Here is a 16,484-nt window from a genome sequence, read left to right as displayed (position 1 = left end):
AGGGAGCAATTAGATAAAGTTTTTATCAGGGCCAGTCTTTCTTATTCACCAGTATATGACTTGCATAAACAATCAAGGAGTTAAAGGGCAGATAAGCAGATTTTAAAAGCCAACCTCCGGTAACTGATGTAAAGTCAGAAACACTGTCAGTAACCATTTAAAGGAGTGTTTTTATAGTTTAAATGTTGGCTCCCCAAACTGAACTATCAGAGGAATTCTATTATTTGTCCCCTGGCAATTTTTGATCTGTCACTTTGAATGTGTTATGTCTAGTCTTTTTTTCTCCCTTCCTTTTTTAAATTATTGTGTCTGATCTTTCTTTATATTTTATTATATCTTTAAAATAGAAGCATATATAAAGTAGGATATCCTTCAAAAATACAAATCATTAGAAACTTTGTCTAATTGCTCCCTTTGAAACATTAAACTGCCAAGATCACTTTGAGCACTAACACTCTTTTCTAGTACAGAACCCATTTACCAGGGTTCCTTTAAATACATTTCTATTAAAAAGTGTCATCCAAAATCAGCTCTCATGATAACTGAACCATTTAATTTCTTTGTGCTGCATCCATTGAATTTCAGGTCAAGAATTAGGGAAATTTATCTTTAATTATTAATAAGCCCCTGTAAATCAACATCCCCAATCCTGTCAGTCAGGTGAATAATTTTTGTTTAATTAAGAATTTTATTGAATTGTTTGCATGCTTTTATTAAGGTAAATTCAAATCAACAAGAAAAACTAGGCAAAATTTTGATTTTGAGGCAGCTTGATTCTCATACTTCAAGTTCCCCCGCACTGAACAATGCTCAACAGGCTGTTGCTTATTTACACAAACTAGGCTTTTCATAAAGTAGTGCAGCAATTAGGTAATGTTAACCTAATCCTCAGAGTTTGTTTTCAGACAGGCCAGAGTAAAAAATAGAAGTAACATAAGCACAATTTGGCATCAGGAAGATTTTTTTTTTTAAAGGATAAAATGACTAGAAAATTTGACATATTGAGAATTTCTCCTGTCAAAAAATAAACTTTTATTTACCAGTATATGCTATTATAGATCTGTGAATTGGTTGGGACTCTCAGTTGTAAGAAATAGAAACAACTCAAACTAACTAGCATAAACAGAAATAGAATTTATTGGCTCCAGTAGCCCGGAAGTTCAGGAATGAATCTACCATTAAATATGGCTAGATCCAGATACTAATATTTTTTAGTTAAAACTGTCCCTTTCCATCTCTCATAATCATTCTATGTTTCTTGTGAGTTATCTTTATTCTTAGGCAGGATCTTGCCATGTAGTAGCAAAAATGATCCCCTAAAGCAGCCTGTAGCTAGCAACCCCTAAGCAAGAAGAGAATATCTGTCCTGACTATTCCAGGGAAGATCTTATTGACCTGGTAGAGGTTTGTGCCCATTCCTGAACCAAGAGGTTGGGATAGGAGTACTCTGCCAACCAGGGCCCACTGCCTGTCCCACCTTGTGCCACACTGCCTGGTACAGAGTTAACACCTAATCATTGTTAATCATTTTATTGTAGTCTTGGGTTTAGTGTGCTCAAAGCAGAACTCTTGATTTCTACACCCCTCCAAAGCTTTCCCCAGACTACTCCATTTAAAGTGACACCACCATTCCCCAAATTGCTCAAGCCAGATACCCATATTCCTATTTCCTCTTCATACTGTGTGTGTGTGTGTATATATACTTTTATTATATAACGTATATAATTAAAATTATATATATACATTTGACTCAGGATCTTAAAGGTAAAGGTAACCTTTCTAATGTATAAAACCAGAGAAGGGAGATGCTTAGTGGCTTGAACCCAGTTGTCCTGACTTCAGTCTAGGAATATCTCTTACCACATTGCCTCTTCTATATTCTGATATATATATACTAGGGGCCCGGTGCACGAAATTCGTGCACTGGGTGTGTGTGGGGGGGGGAGTGTCCCTCAGCCCAGCCTGCCCCCTCTCACATACTGGGAGCCCTCAGGCATTGACCCCCATCACCCTCCAATCGCAGGATCGGCCCCTTGCCCAGGCCTGACGCCTCTGACAGAGGTGTCAGGCCTGGGCAGGGGACCCTCATTTCCCCCCATCACTGCTTCTGCCCCCAGCCCAGGCCTGATGCCTCTGGCCCAGGCATCAGGCCTGGGCAGGGGACCACCAGACCCCTCCGATTGCTGGCTCTGCCCCTTGCCCAGGCCTGATGCCTCGGCCAGAGGCGTAGACCCCCATCACCCTCCGATCACCTGATCAGCCCCTTGCCCAGGCCTGATGCCTCCACCAGAGGTGTCAGGCTTGGACAGGGGACCCCCATCTCCCCCCGATCACTGGCTCTGGCCCCCGCCCAGGCCTGAGGCCTCTGGCCCAGGAATCATGCCTGGGCAGGGGATCCCCATCTCCCTCTGATCGCTTGCTCCACCCCCCGCCCAAGCCTGACGCCTCTGACCCAGGCTTCAGGCCTGGGCATGGGGACCATCATATCCCCCAATCCCCGGCTCAGCCCCCCGCCCAGGCCTGATGCCTCGGCCAGAGGAGTTGACCCTCATCACCCTCCGATCACCAATCACCGGATCGGCCCCTTGACCAGGCCTGAGGCGTCCGGCCCGGGCAGCGGGGACCCACAGCTGCAGCGGCCCCGCGATCGTGGGCTCCGCTTTAGGCCCAGGCAAGGGACCCCTAGCTCCCGGGACTGCCAGCTTCGACCGTGCCCAGCTCCCATCGCTGGCTCCACCCCTACTTCCTGCTATCACTGGCCAGGGCGGCAAAGGCGCCTGATTCTCCGATCATGGCTGGGGGGCAGGGCAAAGGTGGCCCCAGGGCTGCCTTTGCCCTGCTCCCCAGCTCTTAGCTCCCCCCTGGGTTTCCGATCACTGTCAGTGGCAGGGGGCTTCTTCCTGCTTTCCCTTTCGCTTCCCTGCGTTGTGCCTACATATGCAAATTAGCCACCATCTTGTTGGCAGTTAACTGCCAATCTTAGTTGGCAGTTAATTTGCATATAGCCCTGATTAGCCAATGAAAAGGGTATCGTCGTACGCCAATTACCATTTTTCTCTTTTATTAGTTTAGATATTCTGTAGACCAACAAGGAAAATGTTTTTCTAACAGCCTTGGCCAAGTGGCTCAGTTGGTTGAAGTGTCATCGCATACATCAAAAAGTTGTGGGTTCATTCCCGGTTAAGGGCATGTGCCTGGGTTGCAGGTTTGATCCCTCATGGGAGGCAACCAATCGATGTATCTCTCTCATATCGATGTTTCTCCTTCTGTCTCTCCTCCCTCCCCCCTTTCTGCACTCTCTAAAAATCAATGGAAAAAATATCCTCGGATGAGGAATTTTTTTTTCTCCTAACAATAGGAATCCCTTTTAATGAAAAAGATAAAACAAAAAGCTAATTTATCTCTCAGGCAAACTGCTTTCTACTCGTAATTTCTCTATTATTAAGAATTATCATCATTAACCTAAAGCAGGTATGTAGAGAATAGAATTTAAGCTTTACCTCAGCTCATTTAGTTCCTAATCCAAAGTAAAAATAGGTATTTTTAAATGTTTGAAACTCATTCCCAAATTTACTACTTAGTAAGTTTTGTTTTCTCTTTTTTCCCCCTCCTAAATATTTATCATTTCCTTTTAGTTTCATGTATTTTTTTTTCAGTTTTCTCTTCTTTTTTCCTATAACTGGAAATTATTATTTTTGAATGGTACTATTAAAACTAAAAAGACCACCAATTTCCCAATAGAGCATTTTAATTAATGACAGACCTTTGTGGACTCGTTTCTTTTCTTTTCTTTTTTTTAATTTTTTTAAAAATATATTTTATTGATTTTTTACAGAGAGGAAGGGAGAGAGATAGAGAGTTAGAAACATCGATGAGAGAGAACCATCGATCAGTCACCTCCTGCACAGCCCCCACCGGGGATGTGCCCGCAACCCAGGTACATGCCCTTGACCGGAATCGAACCTGGGACCTTTCAGTCCGCAAGAGGACGCTCTATCCACTGAGCCAAACCGGTTTCGGCTCTTTTCTTTTATTTAATCCTCATCTGAGGATATTTTTTCCATTGATTTTTTCAGAGTGGAAGGGAGGAAGAAGAGGGGGTGGAGAGAGAGAAACATCATATGAGAGAGACACATCACTAGGTTGCCTCTTGCAAGTGCCCCAGCTGGGGCCCGGAATCAAACCCACAACCCTTTGGTGTGCAGTCCAATGCTCTAACCACTGCGCAGTCAGCCAGGGCTGTTGTTTTTTTAAGTAATTATTTTCTAACTTTATGAAGTGAAGCCTTAATTAAAAGGTTTAGAATATGAAATGTCATGCTAAAATAAATTATTAACTATGTTGAATATAAATATTTATGAAATTTTAATATTTTCCTTATGAATAGAATGTACTAATAAGCAATAGATCTGCTACCAAGTTTATGGGATAGTAACATTTTCTCTTTCATCTTATATGGTTTGTTTCGGCCTTTTTTTATCATGTTTCTGAATGAGGTAAAATTTGGGGTTAATTTACTAACATGACCAATTGAGTCCAGATTTTACCTGAGATATTACTTTGATAAAAGCAATAGCTGACATAGGCATCCAGAAAACAAAATCAGGCATTTATTTATATAAAAATTTACATGGAATTTTTAATTAATAGCAGTAGGCCACAATATTTATATTTTATCTGAAAATTGCATTACCCATAAACTCTTCCCCTCCCCCCTTCCTGTCCCATTTGATTTAAAAGGAGGTAAAGTAAGTTTTTAAGCTTATTAACTGCTTTCTCCTGGTTTTATTTACTCCCTGAGCATCCTGGGACTTGTTTTTAGGCTTGTAATTCTTAGGGGAATTGCCTCAGGAAAGAAATCATTTTCCTTGCATTGGGCTCTGAATTAGACAAAATATGGATTGAGATAAGTGTTTGAAGCCTCCCGGTTTCTCTTTCTCAGAAGGGGCATTGAGATACCGCTGTAAGCGGCAGACCTTGTAGTGCTCGCCTAAGCTCTGTACTACAGCACTACAGAGCCATTCCTCCTAGAATGCCCAAAGACAGATATTCTATTCCATCCTGTTTTCCTGTGTATATGAACTGACACACAGAGCCAGCCACTGTTGGGCACGTTACTTTACCCATGATAATTTAATACTTTAAAAATTGTGTTATCTCAGTTTGTTGTTATGATCTGGAGAGGTCTCCTTTTCTTCTCCAAATTTAAAAACTTTATTTTCAGTACAAGTTAAACTTTTTAAGTTACAGTTCAGTGGATTTTAGTATATTCACACAGTTGTATAACCATCAACCACAATCAATTTTAGAACATTTTCTTCACTCCAGAAAGAAACCCCATACCTATTAGCAATCACTCCCCCTTTCCTCGTTTATCTTTTTAAAACATTTTTTTAAATTGATTTCAGGGAGAAAGGGAGAGGGAGAGAGAGAAACACCAATGATGAGAGAGAATCATTGATCAGCTACCTCCTACACTCCCCTTACTGGGGATTGAGCCTGCAACCCAGGCATGTGCCCTTGACTGGCTGATGCACCATCCTCTGAGCCAAACCGGCTAGGGCCTCCTTTCCTCTTATCCCAGACCCTAAGCAAGCACTAGTCTACTTTCTGTCTTTATAGATTTGCCTATTCTGGAAGTTTCATGTAAATGGAACCATATAATACAGCGGTTCTCAACCTGTGGGTCGCGACCCCTTTGGGGTCGAACAACCCTTTCACAGGGGTCGCCTAAGACCATCGGAAAACACATATATAATTACATATTGTTTTGTGATTAATCACTATGCTTTAATTATGTTCAATTTGTAACGATGAAAATATATCCTGCATATCAGATATTTACATTACAATTCATAACAGTAGCAAAATTAGTTATGAAGTGGCAATGAAAATAATTTTATGGTTAGGGGTCACCACAACATGAGGAACTTCATTAAAGGGTCGCGGCATTAGGAAGGTTGAGAAGCACTCACTGGTCTAGATCAGACTCCTCCTTTCCAGGAGAGTATAAAAGTCCCGGAGGCCCTCTGGTCTAGGGGGAGTGTCTTCCCTCCACACTCCCTGGAACAGGATCACCGCTCCACCCCTGTGGCCAGCAGGCATTGTCTGCACACAGTTAGTCTGGCTATCCCCTCCTGTAGCTGCTTGGCCAGCGAGCAGAACACAGCCTGGGGCCATAGCTCAGCAAGAATTACATCTTTATGTGAAGGCTTCTCGCGCTGCAGCTGCACTCCATAGCCTGAGTGGTGGCCCAGGTGGCCGCCACTGCCAGCTTCACCTCCCCCCCCCACCCCACCGGCTCTGGAGGCTTAGTCTCTCAAGCTGCGCCACTCTGTGCATCTCCTTGGGGCCCTGCAGCCCGGTTGGAGGAAATACAACCTCTGTTGGCGGATGGAGCACTTACCCCTAAATCCTGTTCCTGATGCCAAGTGTCAGGAGCATTCGCTCCTGAGTCTACACATACTCCTGAATCTTGCTGCAGCGAGTGGAGAAACTTACTCCCCAACAATACTTTATTATTTTTTAATATATTTTATTGATTACACAGAGGAAGGGAGAGGGTTACAGAGTTAGAAACATTGATCAGCTGCCTCCTGCACACCTCCTACTGGGGATGTGCCTGCAACCAAGGTACATGCCCTTGACTGGAATCGAACCTGGGACCCTTCAGTCCACAGGCCCACGCTCTATCCACTGAGCCAAACCGTTAGGGCCCCAACAATACTTTAAAAGAAAAAAAAAAGCTGCCCAGCCAGTGTGGCTCAGTGGTTGAGCATTGACCTATGAACCAAGAGGTCACCGTTATTCCTGGTCAGGGCATATACTCCAGTTGTGGGCTTGATCCACAGTGTGGGGCATGCAGGAGGCAGCCGATCAGTGATTTCTCTCTTAATATTGATGTTTCTCTCTCTCTCTCCCTCTCCCTTCCTCTCTGAAATCAATATAAATATATTTAAACAAATAAAAATAAAAAAATTTTAAAAAGAGTTTCTGTCAGGAAACCACAATGCTCCTGGTGATTGCTCTTGTCACTCTTGACCCATTGCAAAGCATCCACAGTTGTATGATTGTTATGCACAAGTCTTAACCAATCTCACAATAAACCATTCTTTGGTTGTTGTTGTTTTTTTATATTTTTATTTCAGAGAGGAAGAGAGAGGGAGAAAAATAGAAGCATCAATGATGAGAGAGGATCACTGATCGGCTGCCTCCTGCATGCCCCCCTACCAGGAATGGAGCCCGCAACCTGGACATGTGCCCCCAACCAGAATCAAACCTGGGACCCTTGGGTCCACAGGCCGGTGCTCCATCTACTGAGCCAAACCGGCGCTAGGCTATTCTTTGGTATTTTACAAAGATGTCATTCTTGGCTTCTAAACTGAAAATCATTTGTGCCCAAGCCATCATTTTCCATTTATACATCCTGTTTAATTAGAAAGTAGTTTCTAAAGTGTCCCATTTTTAAAAAATATGTTTTTATTGATTTCAGAGAGGAAGAGAGCGGGAGAGATAGAAGCATCAATGATGAGAGAGAATCATTGATTGGCTGCCTCCTACATGTCTCCTACTAGGGATCGAACCCACAACTGGAATCGAGCCCCGGACCCTTCAGTCCACAGGCCAACACTCTATCCACTAAGCCAAACCAGCTAGGGCAAGTGTCCTATTTTTTAAATCTAATTTGAAGTGGCAGATGGCAGACGTACACATGACCTAGATGTCTCAAGCCTTTTTGCTTACTCATGTACACAGGTCCTTTGGTAAAGCCAGCTGCTGGTGTTGGAGGCAAGCAGACCTCCTGGGGAACCCAGGCCTCATTTGTTTCATTGCTGCCACCTGCTGGGGCCTGGACTCTGGAATGTGAAGGCTGCTCAAGTGGTGGAACTAAGCCTGTCCAGATCCAGATAAGGAACCCATTTGTTGTTCCAGTGCTAATCAGCTATTGTTTCTAGGTGACAGCCTGCCCCTAAATGAAAGGACTTTATAAACTGTAGAGCATGATACCTGGGTAGGGTGGTGTGTTAGATTATGTTGGTTGATGCAGTGGTGGGGATCTAGAGAACACTTCAGGGACTCAAACATCCTGGAGAATTAGAGTTGTGAGAATCCTTAAAGCAGATGCTGTGGAACAACTTAAATCAGAGTCTCTTAGAGGCTTTTGAAAATGCAGATTCCAGGACCTGACCCCAGAGATTTTGATTCACTAGGCCCAAAATTGGGTTTATTTAACAGGCTTCCCGTGAGGTTCAGATACAGGTAGTCTAGTACCACACTCGAGAAGGACACTGCCTTAAACATTATCTAGGCAATATCACCTTTTTTCTAATTAGTGCCTCATTTCAATAAATTTTAAAAAAGTATTACATCTTTCATCAATGGGATGAGTCAAGTAATACTATAACTTGTTCTTTGGAGCATACACACAAAAGTTATTGTTGGATTGGTTCTGTAGCCAAAAAAAAAAATCACTGTCAAATAATTGACTTTTCTCCTTCTAGAAAGAGATACAGTACTGTAATTTATGCTGGTCAGTTTATAGTGGGATACTTTCTGGCCTTGGGCATTGGCAAGCAGAGGTGGGATTTAGTATTACATTTATCATAGCTATCATTTCCATGAATCATTTAGTTAATATCTATTGAATTTATGCAGGATGCCCTACATTATCACTTACCTCTTTTCTCTCAGAGGAGCCAAGCACAGGAAAGCTGCCACCCCCATGGTTTTTCCCATGTCTTATTATCACTTCTTCTTTTTTTTTCCCTTTTTTTTTTTTTGAATTTATTGGGTTGACACTGGTTAACAAAATTATTCAGGTTTCAAGTGCATAATTCTATAATATATCATCTCTACAATATATTATATGTTCACCACCCCAAGTCAAGCCTCTGTCCATCCTCATTAATCCCTTCCTATACCCTCCTCCACCTCTCTCAACCCCCCCACCCCCCACCTCCCAGGCAGTCACCAAACTTACACTTCCTGTCCCTCACCCTATCTTGACAAGCTTGGCCAAGATACAAGAGTATACAAATAATGACTTTCTTTATTACACAGGAAAAACAAGTGTCCTGATAGCTAGTTTGAAAACTCACCTTAGAACTGAGAATTCTAGATGCCTCTCATGTGCTTGCCTCATAGAATATTATTGTTCCAAAATATTTGTCACTTTTTACGTATGTTTCTGAAATGACTGGTTTAAGAATAACCCTCTCTAACTGAACTGAATGAGGCTGCTGAACTCAGGGGCAGATCACACTTGGTATACAGGGTCATCTTAATAAACATTGGGCACCAGTAATTTTCTAGTGTAATTTCATCTAGACTTTTTTAGTTCTCAGGTTGTTGGCACTTAGCTCTTCCAACCCCTTTAATGCAGATGATCATATGTTGAATACAGTTATCAAGTATTGCATGTGTAGAATCAAAAGGTAGTTTATTGAACCTCTTTATAAAGAAATCTTATTGTACTTTCAGGATCAAATTTTTTTATTACTCAAATGTGGTTATCTCTAGGTTTTTTGTTGTGTTTTTTCTTTTTCAGGTGTACCTGAAGGAAATCTTAAAAGAAATTGGTATTCAGAATGTAAAAGGGATCCACAAAAACACATGGGAGCTGAAGCCAGAGTATAGACATTATCAAGGAGAAGAAAAGAGTGATTAAGAAGACTCCAAGCCAGCATGCTAACAGAACAACTAAGGGTGATGTGTTAAGCATACGGCATTGATACTTGAACTTGAGCACCATGTGTTATAGGGGCAAAATGACTGAAACTTTAATTTCTCTAGGTAAATTTCTTAAACAATAATTCTTGAAAAATTACTGAAGTGATTTTTTTTGTGTGTTGTGTTTTTTTTTGGTTTTTTTTTTTGAGGAGAAATAACAAACTTATTTATAGACTTAACTTGTATTAAACTAGATTATTCCTGATGGGGTTAGGAGTTGGGGTTAAGAGGTTCTGTAATTAAAGCAAATCAAGGAAATAACTATCCATTGAGATAAATATTTTTCTGTATTATTCGTTTTCTTAACAGAACACTAGAATGCTGAGATTGAGTACCACTGTACTAGGAAAATTTTTATCCTTGCATCCCCTTTGTAAAGTAAAATTCTGATTAAGGAAAATGGTCTTATTTCCTACTCTGCCTCCAGTTGTCTTATCCTGCATTGTTCTAGTGCAGGAACCAAATCTTGTTTCACCATTGCCCTCCAGTTCCTAATTATTTGAGGCTGAGTGTCAAGAAGCAGATAGATAATGGTGTGATAAATCTGTATACAACTGATAATTCTGGATGCCTGTCATGCTTGTTTTGTAGCACATATCTTCCCCCAAACCCTGTCTTTTTATGTGTAGACTGCCCTGAAACACCTGGGTCGTCTACCCCTGCCTTTTGTTTTTGTGGTGACAGTGTCTGCCAGATGCAGTGTTCCCAGCAGAGCTGTATGTCATTTGAAGTTATGCTTTGGTATTTCTTCAAACCTGGTTTTTTCAGGTTAATTGTAGTTACCTTTTACCTCATCACACTATCTGCTTGAGTTTTTTAAATACTTAGAGTTTCTTAAACACTTGTTACCTTTTCTATAGGATAGCTAATCTCTGTGGTAGACTGGTGTCATTCCTGATTAATTTTTTGGAATTGCTTTCTCATTCAATACTAAAATATGGCTGTTGGTCATGGAAGAGACTCCCTTCGACCTGGGTTTCCACGTTCTTTTATTTCAGGACTCTCTAGCTCTGATAAACATGCTTTTGACCAGTGTGAGATTGAGAGGAAGGCTGATATACATCTGGCAAGATGTCACATCGTGAGGGCAGGAAGGCCATATTTAATAGATGAGATTGTTAAACTCAGCCAGTACACAGGATGTTTTAATCCTACCAGACCTGAGGCCCTGAACCTAACTGTCCCCTATACCTGGGTTCCTGAGCATTAAAGAGAAAAAACCAACATGATATAGAAAAATGTTAGTTACATGCAAACAAGTGGTTAGAATAAGATGGAACTTGGAGACATTGTAGAAAATAGGTCTACCTTTCATCTACCTTTCATCTAGCGCCAATATTCCTTCCACCTTTGTGTGAAAATTACCGAAAAATCGGTTTAGCGGTCTGGTAGGGTTAATTGTCAAAATGTATGTAATAAGATTATGGTTGCTGGGCAATGGCAAGATTTGAAATTACATGTTGCCACAGTAACTTCTAAAGAGATAAATCTTGCCCTAACTGGTTTGGCTCAGTGGATAGAGCGTCGGCCTGCGGACTGAAGGGTCCCAGGTTCAATTCCGGTCAAGGGCATGTACCTTGGTTGTGGGCACATACCCATTAAGGAATGTGCAGGAGGCAGCTGATCGATGTTTCTCTCTCATTGATGTTTCTATAACTCCCTATCCCTCTCCCTTCCTCTCTGTAAAAAATCAATAAAATATATTTTTTAAAAAATAAAATAAAATAAAGAGATAAATCCTAAAAAATAAAAAAAAAGGTTTGCTCTATTGTATCACAAGCAGGCCGTGTGGATTTCAGCAGAGTTGCAGTTGTTCCTTATGGTCTGTGAACAAATTTTCTCTGAAGCATATTTTGTTCATTGTTGATACATATCAGTGAAATGAGAGGAAACATTTTTCAGGTCCTTATGTGCCTGATAGTGTGTTAAATGCTCTAAAATATCTCATTGAATCCTTAGAAATAGTGCTGAGAGATAATGTCCATTTTATAGAACCTTTTCCTACCCAGCATACATACCTTCATAAGTACTGAAAGAATCCTGCCCTTGAGGCAAAGCGAGTGCCAGGGTGTACTTTCCCAGAATCCGCCCCCGCCCTAACACCCCAGTCTCACCTCCAAACCAGGAAAGTGGTGCAGACAGAGTTGTGAGGGAGAGGGAGTATGGCATCCCTACTTGAATTCAGACATCTAAATGTCCCTACCCACCAGACGAAGACTAACCTTTTAAAGTCAAGATCCTTTTGCTAAAGTTTTAATTCCTATCATGCTTCAAGTACCCAGGTGGGGTGTGTGACTTTATTAGACACCCCCATAGGACTTACGGAGCCCAGGGGCAGGTGGCAGGGGGGTGGGGCACTGAGCTGAAGGGAACTGCCTTATGTTCAGCCTTCACTTGCTGCAGACACCCTTTTCGTCTCAATACATTGGCCATCTTCCCTCTCATTTGTATAAGAGTCCAGGATAAGCTGCTTCTCTTCTTTTTTTAAAAAAAAATATTTTTTTTATTGATTTCAGAGAGTAAAGGAGAGGGAGAGAGAGATAGAAACATCAGTGATGAGAGAGAACCATCGATCAGCTGCCTCCTGCACGCCCCCACTGGGGATCGAGCCCTCAACTCAGGCATGTGCCCCTGACCGGGATCGAACCTGGGACCCTTCAGTCCGCAGGCCAACACTCTATCCACTGAGCCAAACCAGCCAGGGCTGCTTCTCTTCTTTATGGTGTTTTCTTTTTGACATTTGTCCAGAGCAGGTTCCTGAGCCTAATATCATTTTAATGTAATGTGCAAGAGAAAGTATCAGAGATCGCTTCTGAACCTGATTTTCTTCACATATTCCCATTCATTCTTCCTACTTTCCTTTGAGCAGGTGCCACCATCCACAATAGTATGATGTAACATCTGACAGACAAGCAATAAAAGTCTTCAATAGTTTATTATAAAAAAAATCACAGCTTTATCCTGCCAGTGTGGCTCGGTTGGGTGTTGTCCTTTGCACCACAAGGTTGCAGGTTGGATATCCTGGTCAGGGCACTTGCCTGGGTTGTGGGCTCAATCCTCCCTAGGGCCATGCAGGAGGCAGCTGATCAGTGTTATGTTGTCACATAGATCTTTCTCTCTCCTTCTACCTTCCTCTCTCTCTCTAAAAAAAAAAATCAATAAACTATTCTGTAAAAAAAAATAGAAACGAACAGCTTTTGTTAGAAATTGATATTGTTAGAAATCATCTAAACTTTTTAGTTGCTTTATCTTACAGTTTAGAGTAGATTTTGTAAAGTCACTTAGTCTTAAATTTTAGGGTTTTAAAGAATGATTTTCCTAAAATATATCATATTTTTAAATGTTGAAATTTGTATTTATAAGATCTTAAAAACATACAAGTTTTTTATTGTTTTGTGGAAATGTAAGTACACCAAAAGCATATGTTGCTGGACCAAAAACTTTAATCTGGCATGGTCATGGAACATGGTGGCTGTTAATTAGGCAATTATTTATTGGCCATGAATATATTCCAGGCACAGTGGATATAAAAGTATTACGCATAAGAGGTGTTCACAGTAGTGAGAACTACAAAAGGTAGACAGGGAACAATACGTGAGGGTAATAAAGTATGAACTAAGTGTTGCAATCAATCAAAATATTCCAGTTAATTCATCATGGCCATTTAGACTCTACATGGATTTCCAAATTTTAAAGCATTTGAATATAGTAATATATACTTAATTTTAAATCTTGCTTGAATAATTTATCAATAATTATTCATTGATAATTTATAAGCACAAAAGGATTTATATAATGTCTAGGAATCATTATTATGAATTTATATAGTGGCTGTCTTTAATACATTGGTCTCATTAATAGAATGCCAAATTTTGAGTTTATTGTGCTTGTCCTCTTGACATTGAAGCCTTACTTCTGATTGCCATTCTAGTTTCTCTCCTTGAATAAAAGCCTATGAAACACTTTGGCCATTCATTCGTCTAGTGGAAATCCACTGAAATGCCCACTGTGTGCCAGGCAGTAGGGGTAATGGTGATGGGTGCTTGTGGTAATGTGCCTTATGTGCTACCAGTTTTTTGCCTACTTTACTAAGTAAGCAGGAAGAATAATAGCCTGTGTTTGTTGGACCCTTGCTATGTGCCAGGCACTGCTAAGTGTTTGATTCATATGACTCAGTTAATCCTCATGGCAACCCTGCACCATAGGTTTTCTTATTACCCTTGTTTTATAGAGGTCCCGGTACTAAGAGGTTAAAGAACCAAGGTCATACAGTGGTCAGGGTCAGAGCCAGATTCAGATCCCAGAACAGCACTCCGGAGTGCAGGCCTTTCATTGCCTTAGTATATTATAGGTCATGGGTGCTATCTGCTGATTTCCCACAGCTGTAGTTTACCTGTCCAGAGCCTATCATGTTTGAATTTGTTATTGTTGTTTTAGTTATTATTATTGAGATATAATTTACATATCTCTTTTACATTTGACTTCTCCTCACTAACTAATAGGTAGCAGAATCTCAAGAGTTATCACTCCTGAATCAAAAAGAGTTGAGCCCTAGCCGGTTTGGCTCAGTGGATAGAGCAGCCTGTGGACTAAAGGGTCCCCAGTTTGATTCCAGTCAAAGGCACATGCCTGGGTTGATGGCGCGTGGGAAGAAGTCAATCAATGATTCTCACTCATCATTGATGTTTCTATCTTCTCTTTCTCTTCCTTCCTCTTAAAATCAATAAAAATATTTATATTTTTAAAAAGAGTTGATTCTGGATACTAATTGAATTGTTTTGACTTTAGAGATTTCGTTTCTAATTCTTTTTCAAGTTCTGGAGTTTCTTACTTGTGGAATGATGTTCCTTTTTTTCCCCCTCTAGATTCAGATGAGCTGTTTTCCAAAAATGATTGCAAATGGCCAATGTACTTTATTTACTTACATCCTAGGCGACCCAGGGAATGTTCAAGCCCAGGCTCATGAGAAAGTTTCTGACTGGGCTGGTCACAGTGGAGGGTATCCGCCATGGCTGAGTGAGCACTCAGGACATCCATTAGCCTGGGACTGCCAAGTGTGGGAACATAGATCTGAACAAATAAAACGGTCTTTTTGCTTTCAGGAACTCCCAGCATTGAAAAGGACTTTGAAACAAATAACTGGCAGCCTAGTGTATTAAGTGCAGCAATAGAAATACCTGGATTGAAAGCCTATGACTTAGAGCAAGTTGTTTACCATCTGTGCCTTAATTTCCTCATCTGCAACATGGGAATATTAAGAGTATCTATCACCCGGCTGGTGTGGCTCAGTTGAGTGTCATCCCATGTACCAAGAGGTTGCTGGTTTGGTTCCCAGTCAGGACACATGCCTGGATTGCAGGCTCATCCCCAGGGGAGGGGGAGCATGCAGTAGACACCCGAGCAATGTTTTTCTCTCATCGATGTTTCTATTTCTCTCCCTTCCTCTCTCTCTAAAAATCAACAAAAATGTGTTTAAAAAAAAAAAAAAAAAAAGAGTATCTAGCCCTAGCTGGTTTGGCTCAGTGGATAGAGCATCAGTCTGCAGACTGAAGGGTCCTGGGTTTGATTCCCATCAAGGGCACATGCCCAGTTGCAGCTCAATCCCCAGTAGGGGGTGTGCAGGAGGTAGCCAATCAATGATTCTCTCATCATTGATGTTTCTAGCTCACTCTCCCTCTCCCTTCCTCTCTGAAATCAATAAAAATAGGTCATTGGGTGGGGGGACGACATATGTACTACTACCTGTAATACTTTAAACAATAAAATAAAATTTAAAAAAAGAAAACTATAAATATATATATATATATATATATATTTTTTTTTAAAGTACCTATCTCATAGAATTATAGTGAAAATTAAGTAAGTCAATATAGGTAAAGCTCTTAAAACACCATGACACATAGAAACTACTTTATCACTATTAGCTTTAACATATACAAAATATGTAAAATATGGAACTAGCACAGAGAATGAAATGATTAATTACATCTTTGGGGAATCAGGAAAGCCTTAGAGGAGTTAGTATCTGAAGTGGGTTTTGAAGGGGTCTAGGAGTTCACTAACTGTCAAGAGGCAGGAAATACAGAAAGAACAAGTGCAAGGGCATTCAGGGAGCAGCCTTACTTCACAGGGTAGTTGGAGTGACAGTCCACACACACCTTCGGTATACAGTTGATCCCCTATTTGCAACATGTTTTTTCACTTCCAGTGATACATAATGCTCCATGTCTACCCCATTGGTTGTGAGGGTTAGGGAATACTTTAAGTCCTGCCATCAAGGAGGAACCTTTCTCTAGAGAAAATGTAAGCCAAGAGGATAGACCACACTCCATCAGATGTTTCCTGAATTTCACCCTGCTGCGTCCTCGGCGCCGCCCTAGGTGCTGGGGTCGGGAAGCCAGGGGCACCAAGTGAGACTTGGTCCTCATCTTGCATTACACTGCCCAGGTGTCTACAGATTGCTCCTGTCAGAACCAAGTCAGAAGCTGGTCAGGGCCTGTTTACAGTGTTAGAGGGCTGCTCTTTTGCCTTGAGAAATTCTAGGATTAACAGGTAAATTCCATCTCCAAAAGGGAAGAGATGTGTATAGAGATGGAGGCCTTGCATTGTATCCACCAGGAGAAGTCCACAAAGCCAAAAATGAAGTGAGTCATACTCCCACAATAAATGTGGGAAATGAATATCACTTCTTTGATTTGCTAAATGCTTGAGAAAGCAATTTTGAATAATTATTTCCTACAGTAGTAGAGAGGTAA

General features: G+C 41.1%; 1 protein-coding gene across 1 annotated transcript in view; it reads left to right on the top strand.

The window, feature by feature from the left end:
- Positions 1-13,704, top strand: part of GTF2F2 (general transcription factor IIF subunit 2) — a 152,757-nt gene extending 139,053 nt beyond the window's left edge. The window contains exon 8 of the mRNA XM_059684687.1: positions 9,548-13,704. Coding sequence (XP_059540670.1) covers positions 9,548-9,667 — 120 coding nt within the window. The 3' untranslated portion in view covers positions 9,668-13,704. The remainder of the gene's footprint in view (positions 1-9,547) is intronic.
- The last annotated feature ends 2,780 nt before the right edge of the window (positions 13,705-16,484 follow it).

The sequence above is a fragment of the Myotis daubentonii genome, chromosome 2 (assembly GCF_963259705.1).
Source record: "Myotis daubentonii chromosome 2, mMyoDau2.1, whole genome shotgun sequence".
Taxonomy (NCBI): domain Eukaryota; kingdom Metazoa; phylum Chordata; class Mammalia; order Chiroptera; family Vespertilionidae; genus Myotis; species Myotis daubentonii.
This window is presented reverse-complemented; position numbering and strand designations above follow the sequence as displayed.